The sequence below is a fragment of the Suricata suricatta genome, chromosome 15 (genome assembly GCF_006229205.1).
Source record: "Suricata suricatta isolate VVHF042 chromosome 15, meerkat_22Aug2017_6uvM2_HiC, whole genome shotgun sequence".
Classification (NCBI taxonomy): domain Eukaryota; kingdom Metazoa; phylum Chordata; class Mammalia; order Carnivora; family Herpestidae; genus Suricata; species Suricata suricatta.
Genome location: NC_043714.1, coordinates 70,025,376 through 70,034,813, shown reverse-complemented (window position 1 = coordinate 70,034,813; position 9,438 = coordinate 70,025,376). Strand labels below are relative to the sequence as shown.

Below are 9,438 nucleotides of genomic sequence, written 5' to 3'. Positions count from 1 at the left end.
CAATAACAAAGCCATGATCGTCCTTGATTTTGAAATAATTAACACTCACAAAGCCAACGAAAAGGGTTCATAAGGGGCGCCTGGGTGGCTCAGTCGGTGAAGCATCTGACTTTGACTCAGGCCGTGATCTCACAGTTTGTGGGTTTGAGCCCCGTGTCAGGCTCTGTGCTGACAGTTCAGAGCCTGGAGCCTGTCTTCAGATTTTGTGTCTCCCTCTCTCTGACCCTCCCCTGCTCATGCTGTCTCTCTCTCTCTCAAAAATAAATAAAACATTAAAAACAAGGGTTCATAAATGTTGGCCCTTCCCTCATCCCATGAGGAAGATTTCCATTTTACTCTAGAAAAAAATGGAATTGTGTAGAGATGAGAGAACTTCTCCCGGAAAATGCAGGTGGAGAGTAGATGAACCTGAATTTGAAAAAACTAAATAAAATCTCTAAGCTGAGGGCCTGTCTTCCATGAAAGCAGCGTGAGCCTATGGGGAGGCCAGGGTATTAGACTAAGCCTGGAGGTGCTCGTGCTCAGTGCTGCAAATGTCCTAGGGAGGAGCAATCCCTCATTCTTCACCAGCTAGCAGGATGACTAGGAAGCACTGAACTTGGAGCCAGAGTCTGGGTCCCACCCCCAGGAACCCCTTGGGGCATGTCGCTGAACCTCTCCACGCTTTGTTTTTCTTGTCTGGAAATTAATAAAATGTCACCCCCTTATATAGCCACCTTACAAGGATGACTAATGAGAAGTGTATCATCTCATTAAATCGCTTGAAAATGAGAATATGGCGGACACCCTCCATTTCTTTTTCTCCTCTCCCCCCTTTCCTTCCTCTTCCTCATCCTTCTTCTGCCCTTCCTCCACCCTCACCACCACGAGCCCGAGAAGGCTGCTGGGATGCGTGAGGCCCTGCTCCGTGCTCTTACCTTGGCTGTGCTCACACAGCTCTGTGATGTGAGTGCTGTCACCACCATGTTGTCCACAAGGAGCCAGGGCTTGGAGGCCTGGGTAACTGATGTGCCCCAAGTGACAAGGTGGCGAGTCATGGAACCAGGAGTCGTATCTGGTGACTCTATTCCACACTCTGTGCTCCCTCCCACGATCTCAGTTCTCTAAGGGGATCTGACATGGGTGAGGAGGGATCACGGGAAGAGGAGGGAAGGGATGTAGGAGCGGGATCTGTCCTCAGCCTCCCACTGGCCCCATGGCCATGGCTTGTAAGGGTCCATTGCTCAGGCCACCTCCCGAGGCTGGAGCCCCTACAGGGAAGGTCTCTCATCATATATTTCTCAGGCTCCCGCATGATGTCTTGCACAGTCCTGTGTCCCAGGCTCTGAGTAGGCACTTGGTGGGTGTTCAGTAAACTTGGAGGAGGGCAAACAAAACAGACAAAAGATGCCAAATGTGCACCCACAGGAGCACTGCGTCTAAGCAGGGGTGGAGGCACCAGCACGCGTCCTGTCCCCTCGCCCTGACCTCAGGGGGAGCGGCAACTGTGGCCGAGTCCCCTGGAGGAATGCCTCCCCCGTCCGCAGGGGCTTCCGAGCTCCCAGCCTGTAACAAGGGCTGCTTGTGGTCCGTGAACTTGATCTTGCAGGAAGCTGTGCTTCCTTCCGTTCATCCCTTCTGGGGTTTCCACATTTTTCGTTCCTCTTTCTAAGGTTTGGTGTCTTATCTGATGAGAGTCGAGCCATTCTATGCCACACAGAGCCCTCACTTGGAACGCAAATCTCTACAGCTGTCTCTTTGGGGAGCAGAGGCCCTTGAACAAGAGGTGGGGCCAGTCTCGTGTCATCACTGTCCCACTCACCCCCCGCCCCCCACAGACACATCTCACAGCTCACCTTTCCAGAGATACACCTGCCGGAAGCTGGCAACGGCACTCCGAGTTCCTTCCAGGGCAGCTGGAACTGCGAAGGGAGATGTTTATTGCCATGAGCTTCAATGTGCTTGTTCTCACCGGGGACCCACCATGGCCACACTGACCCACCTCTCCCACACGGGCCCCTTCTTGGCCTGAGACCTCTATTTCCCGTTCAGGTGCACCCTCAAAAAGAGAGCCTGTCTTCCAGGTCTCCGGTACAAAGCCAGAGCTGGTCAGACCCCAGGTGTCTGGCTCAGGGCACCAGAGAGACCATTGTGGGGAGAGGCCATGAAACCGTGACACAGAATATCACAGAAGGAACCGGGGAGTGCAGATAGAGAACCAAGCCCTCAGAGACTCTGGGGCTGCATTCATTGTCCACATCACTTCGGTCCTCTGAGACTCGTGCCTCGTGGGAAGACGGAGATGATAATGGGAGGGTGGGGATACCGTGGAGTGTCAACATTTGATGTGCACCCACGATTGGTGGCTGCCGTCACTTCGCTTGTTACTAGTATTATTCTGTTTTCTTTTCTGCCAAACAGCACTCTTCCGGCAGCACCCTTGGATGAGCCCCCTTTTGCCACACCCCCTCCTTGCTGGTCAGGCAGCTGCTCTTTCTTCTGCTCAGCTCCAAGATCCTGCCAATCCCACCGTGGTGTGAGAGGCTAAGAAAAGAGCCCAGAAAGCCCTGATTCCGGGGGCAGACAACTCCCCACATGGCAGGGAACACCCGGCTCACAATCTGAGACGTCAAGAAGTGATCACGTTTTGTTCATTATTATTAAGAACTGTGTATTTTTACAGCCGGTTATTATTAAGCCTCATTGCTATTTACCCAACACTATGATGATCACTTTCAAGACATTGCTTCATTTAAACCTCAGAGGTAGGCATTTTTGCCCCTAATTTCCAGGTGAAGATCAAAATCCAGAGAGGTCAATGCCAGAATTCAAACACCACTTTCTTGGCTCCATCCTCAGGATTTTAATCACCTCACCAAAGAGAGGATAATGTATTTTAGAATTCTGTCTCCCCAAAATAGCAAACATCTCTAAAGATTCTTGTGGTTAGAGGGGTGTTTAAGGAGATTTAAAGAAGCTCAATTAAACAGTAAACTAGTTGGAAAATTCAGCTATTAAAATAATGAGTCCCTCCTGAGCAAGAATGACCATGTTCTATGCCATGAGGGTGAATCCAAACTATGGAGCTCTACTTTCACTTGGTGTTGCTGCTAAGCTGGGAATAAATAATGATTCTAGAAGGTCTCATGCTACCCAATATTGGAATTCCTTGTTTCCTTAGAAGACTTACTCATAATTCTCTCAAAGCTCTCTTCAGAGGGTGGATGTCACTTATAAAAATTTGGGGAAGATAAAACCTATGTCTGGAAGATAGAAACTTGGAGATCTGAAAATTTGAAACTCATTGTACACACTACAGAGGAACCCACCACATACGCCTCCAACACCAACACAGAGCAGGGGTCATCTTAATCCATGCCACTTCCGCCATCTTTCCTGATCACATATGCTTATGATGAAGGTCAGACTCGGCACTTTGTTCCAAGAGAAATCAGAGAATTTATTTCTTAAATATTTTTACACTCAAAAAAATGTGTCATTTGGACTCTTCAAAAGTTCAAAAGGTTGGAGAGAAGAAAGAAAAAGAAAGAAAGAAAGAAAGAAAGAAAGAAAGAAAGAAAGAAAGAAAGAAAGAAAGGAAGGAAAGAAAAGAGAAAAGAAAAGAAAAGAGAAAAGAAAGGAAGAAAGAAAAGAAAAGAATGAGAAAAAGAAAAAGGAAAGAAAGAAAGGAGGAAAGAAAGGGATAGAGAGGAAGGAAGGAAAGAAGAAAGAAGGAAGGAAGGGAGAGAGAGAGAGGGAGGGAGACAGAGAAGGAGGGAGGAAGGAAGATGTAGATAGATATATGTTTTTGGCAACATAAATGTAAATAACAAATAAAATAAGTAAAATTTTCAGAGTAGTTTAGGCCATCCATTCGGATTCTTGCTTATCCTGTAAAAGTGGGAGACACAACTTATCTCTAGGGTGCTTTTGTGCTCTAACCTAAGACTAAAACCAAGGACTCTGCCATGGGGTACTACTAAGCATTTAGATCATGGACCCTCAACAAGTGTGAGTTCACATCCCCACCCCTACTCCTTCCCAAGAGCAACAATCCCTAGGGATTTCTCCACCACTCAGCAGTCCCCATTTCTGACTTGGATGAGTTGGTGAGACTCTCCCTCTGACCAGAATATTTTGATGTTGCCTGTGGGTGTGCCCTGCTTTCCTGGAGTGGCAAGGAAAATCACAGGTGCCCTCCGTCACCCAGAGAAGAACAGAGGCTCTGCACAGGTGCACACAGAGCTTACAATGTATTTGGGGCCAGAATGCACTGAACTGTGGTGAGAATGGGACCTTCGGATCCACTTTTTGTCCATTTCTAGGCAATAGAGCCCTGTGACTTCTAGCCTGGAAACTATGGTGCATCTTAACCTCATCCTTGGTTTTTGCTCGTTTCAACAAAACTCAGTCCAGTAGAATTCAGGTAAATTCAGCACACAAACACTGAGCACCTTGATAGATCCAGAAAGCCACCTGACCAACATCTACAGCTTGACACGGAGATGTTTGTAAGTCATCCAGAGAACTTGATGATGCCTTGGTGGTTTTAGCTACTGATATGGCTGTCCGGTCTCCACAGATGTGCACAGGGGACATGGGGGTGAAAGGAATGGCATCACCCTCTGTCTGCCCCATCTCCCACCCCATGTCCACATCCACACCCACCTCCTCCCACTTTCCAGATCAGTTAATGGTGCGCCCTCCTTCCTGCTCACCCTCTAGGAGACACCCTCCTCTCCTGCATCAGTCTCCACATCCAAACAGCCTGTTGTCTAAACTAGTCTCAGATCCACCTCTCCCAAGGCACCCGCCATCCTTTAACACAGTTTTAACACATCTTTTAACACGATTAGATTTTCACTGGTTCCCTGGACTCCTTCCCACACCCCCAGCCACACAGCCCCAGCGTAGCCTTCCTGAAAGGGAATCCTACCTCCTGTCTTGCAAGAACTACCACGTTTCAGAACCCACTTCCCTGCAATCTGGCTCCTGACAGTGCGAGCAGCTTTGTGGCATCTCCAAGGTGCCCGTCTTCCCCGTTACACCCAACACGTGCTTTCAGGCTCCTACGTCACCGCCTGTGTTTCTCCTCTCTGCTTAGAACTCCTGTCCTCTGCTACCTGGCTAACCTCCATTCATCCTTTAAGAGTCGAGGTCTGCATCACCTCCTTCTAGAAGGCCCCCACGTACCCCCTGGCCGGGTTATGTACCATTCCGCAGCACTCAACAAGCACCTGTGTCCTTAATCTCACATTTGACTATAATTGCCCTTGAATGTACTAGAGCTTTCTGGGCCTTATTCGTCTTTATATCTCCCACACCAAGCATAATCCCTGCTATAGAACTGGCCTTCAGGATGTTAACCAAAGCAAGGAGGAATGAAGGGAGAAAACAAAGCTGTCAGTGATACTCAGAGCCCGCCAAGCAAACACAGGGCATCGCCTCCCTGGGCGCACGAAGGCCGGCCACCAAATCAGCTTTTCTCATGCAGACTTCCAGCTCTTCCCTCCATTCCCCAAGACTTCCTCAGCTCAGTATTGCTCATTGCAAGGAAGAATATAAAATGGAAGCAAACATTATCCCTCCTCTTCCCTGATAAGTGATATTCTAACGTAAAAAATTTATTGAGTTTATTTATTTATTTTAAGAGAGAGAGGGAATGAGAGACAATCCCAAGCAGGCTCTGCATTGTTAGTATAGAGCCTGACACAGCGCTCCATCCCACAAACCAGGAGTTGAACATCTAACCGACTGAGCCTCCAGGCGCCCCTAAAGCAAAAACAGCTTTAACTGTCCAGACATTTGTTCCATTCCTTCCGTGACAGCTGAGTTAGAACATCCCTGTTGTCCAGACAGGCCTCCACACTCTGACTCATCACCTCTCTGTCATCAAGGCAGCAAGAACACATACGCATTCAGAAGTTTTGGGGATTTGCACGGAGCCTGATTCTCGGGGGCTGACGGGCGTTGTGTGGTCAGAATACTTCTGCTGAGGTCATGTGCTGTGTCTGGGGTGGGGGTAGGGGCGTCCGTTTGAATTCACAGCCTGGGAGGGGGCAACACCCTAGGCTAAAAAGCCCAGGTTTCAGAGCCCACCACATATGCTTTGTGCTTCCTACATAAACTGCACTCCCGAATCCTTGTCTCGGGCTCTGCTTAGTGCTAAGCACGTGACAGCTATTATAAATAACTAATAAAGTCAACCTATTATGGATGCTCAGCAGACATCAACTCCACCTGCATCTGGTGACAATGAGCACCCCAGATGCACTGTAAGTTTCTCCGCCTCCCTCCTGGCACCTGAGATGATGGCGATCACGGAAACCAAACAGACTCCTACGGAGGGGATGCCAGCCTGAGCCTCAGCCTCACCACCGCCCAAAGCATGAAGCCCTTGGGATTCAGAATAAACCCAGGAGTGTTCTGCCAAGGCCTGTTTTTTCCTGTCGAATGTCAGGCCTCTATGGGCAGTAGGGGACATTTAATCTGCCTATTTTCATTCATTTGCACTTCAAGAAGTTGTGAGAAAACAGCCACCAGCAGTGTCAATTTTCCAAGACTTTTCTCTTAGAAATGGGAAGAAGGAGCCAGCCGGCACCAAATAGCTTAAATGGCTAGAGGTGCCCACTGGCAACGTGGGAGATGCCATGCAGGTGGGTTCCGTCCTGAGAGAAACGTTTAAACAGGAATCTGGTGACGAAAAGGAGAAACCTCACAACCAGCAAGAGCACTGGGCCTTCATATTGGCTAAAATGGCCTCTTGATAATGGGGTGTTTTTTGTTTGTTTGTTTTTGCGGATGTATTTGTTGGATGTGAACTGATATTTGATTGGCTTAACAATGAGGAGAAACGTGATAAAAGGTCATTCTGGGGGCGCCTGGGGGGCTCAGTCAGTTAAGCGTCTGACTTTGGCTCAGGTCATGATCTCGTGGGTTGGGGGTTCAAGCCCTGAGTTGGGCTCTGTGCTGACAGCTCAGAGCCTGGTGCCGGCTTCTGTGTGAAAGTGCTTTGTAAAATGCAACGCGGATTCTGACGTGCTTCCTGATTGGATTTAGCGTGTCCCATTGGGTTATAATTTCCTACAAATGGCAATCACTTCACTGAACACTTTATACGTAATGGCTGATTCTCCATGAACCAGGCTGGCTGTTGTACCAGCAGGCTCCGAGGACCGGGGAGCCGGTGCATGAAGGCGGAGGTCCCGACCGGAAGTCCTACAGAGTACCTCCACAGGACCTGCTGTTGGGGGACCCAGGAATGAGGTTGAGAAGGCAATGCCTTAAACTATGACTTAGAGGGAATATGAGCACTTCATTCTGTAACACACAAGGAAGTGTACCCCCATTTTGCAGATGGAGACCCAGAGGCTCAGAGAGGTTCATGTGTATTCGAGAGAGACCACAGAGCTGGCCATTGCTTCATAATCTCTAGTGTCCACGGAGGGCCCACCTTGCTCCCGGCACCCTCCGGTGCCTCCCCACACATCCCTCCCTTCATCCTTCCAACCTCCCTAAGGGCCCAAAGGTCATACGATGAGTAAGGCAGTCACACTGGGATTGGAATCCAGGGTTTAATTCCAGATTCTGTATTTTAATGACCATCTAACCAATGGCTCAATGGGAAGGCAGAGGCTGAGAGGGACAGAGTTCATCGGTATGTCCCTTGGTCCTTCCCATGTGCTTGTGATGCATTCCATGGCCTCCCCTGCAGCTGTCCGCATCCAGCAATTCTCACTCCTCTTTCCCTCCATATCTGCTCTTAGAAAAGGGAATCTATCAACTAGTCACATTTTAGTAAGAACTAACATTGTGTTTCTTTTCCCAGGGATTAATTGTACTTGAAGAGGCACCTGTTACAGGATTTGTGCCTGTTCCCAGTTGGAGAGGGCCTCTCCATCGGTCTGTGTAATGAGGCGATGCTTAATTTTGAACATCATGAGTATATCTTTGGGTGCCCGAAATCTTCATCGGAGCACACCCTTCTCAAAACTTAGCCCGCGCCCAGGGCGCCTGGGTGGCTCCGTCGGTGGAGTCTGACTTTGGTTCATGTCATGATCTTGCGATTCCTGGGTTCAAGCCCTGTATCTGGTTCTGCACTGACTGGGGGAGCCTGGCTAAGATTCTCTCTCTCTCTCTCTCTTTCTTTGTCTCTCAAAACAAAAAAGAAACAAAATTAAAAAAAATAAACTTAGCCCACACCAGGGGTGCCTGGGTGGCTCGGTCGGTTGAAAGTCCAACCTCGGCTCAGTCCACCATCTCATGGTACGTGAGTTGGAGCCCCATGTCGGGCTCTGTGCTGACAGCTAGGAGCCCATTTCACATCCTCTATTTCCTTCTCTCTGCCCCTCCCCCACTCACGATCTCTCTCTGTCTCTTTCAAAAATCAACATTAAAAATATTAAACAACAACAACAAAAACCTTTGCCCACACCTCAAAATACACACACGCACACACAGAGCACTGAAGAAAACCCAAAACTTCAAAACTCCTTTGGTATCACTCCTTCTCATGGAGGCCAGACAAGGACACACTCCTTACCTCTGGGCTCACACCAAGCACAAACTCCACGTTAAGCAATTCACTCCGGATTTATTGCCCAGGAATATATCACATTTGTCTTTCTTCAAATGCCTGTTTTCAGCCTGGGCTGCCTCTCAGAATAACGATGCCATCTGTTCTCTATCCATCATATAAATAAGCTATTTGGTTTTATCGATCTCCCAAAAAACAACGCCTCATGGAATTCCACCTAATGAAGCGACATTTTCCGTTCAGGGTTTGGGAAATATTCACTCCACAGATACGGTGTGTATTCTCTCTGCCAGGTCTTATGCTCGATGCTGCGAATCCAGAAATTTATAAGACATGGTCCCGTTCTCTAAAATAACAAAACGCAATGACAAAGCTAAAAACGATAATAATATTATCTACTGTTAATACTAAGTGTCAGACCCCCTACGAAGTTCTTCCCAGACCGGCGTATTATCTGCAAGCCCAGCACGGAGAAATCGGTCAGCACGCCAGCTTTATAACCGTGTCACCTGGTTTCAGGTCCCCGCCCTTCTATTGGGAAGTTCTGAGACCTTGAGAAGGAAGTTTTCTGTGTGCCTCGGTTTCTTCAGCTGTAGAATGGGGAGAATGGGTAACAGGGCCTCCCTCTAAGCCCCGTGGGGGGCGGGCATGTGCAGTAGCAGTGGTTGGGGGTTTAGAGCAGGGACCGGCTCACGGCTCGCTCGATGGAAGATGCGTCCGTGATGATTGCCAGCATCCTGCCTTCCACCTTCCCCACAGCCCGGGAAGACGGGTCCTGTCCTTACCCCGTTTTGTAGACAAGCGATCAGGCCTGAGGAGATTTAGTGACCTGCTCCAGGTCACACAAGTGGTGTCCGAACTGGGATTCAAGACCACAGGCACGCTCCCAGTTGGCAAGTGAGAGCCGCGGACAGGCAAAAAGG

General features: G+C 48.9%; 1 protein-coding gene across 1 annotated transcript in view; it reads right to left on the bottom strand.

The window, feature by feature from the left end:
• TG (thyroglobulin) overlaps positions 1–9,438 on the bottom strand; it is a 233,195-nt gene that overhangs the window by 161,182 nt on the left and 62,575 nt on the right. Inside the window, exon 27 of the mRNA XM_029923329.1 lies at positions 1,836–1,901. Within this exon, the coding sequence (XP_029779189.1) occupies positions 1,836–1,901 (66 nt within the window). The remainder of the gene's footprint in view (positions 1–1,835; positions 1,902–9,438) is intronic.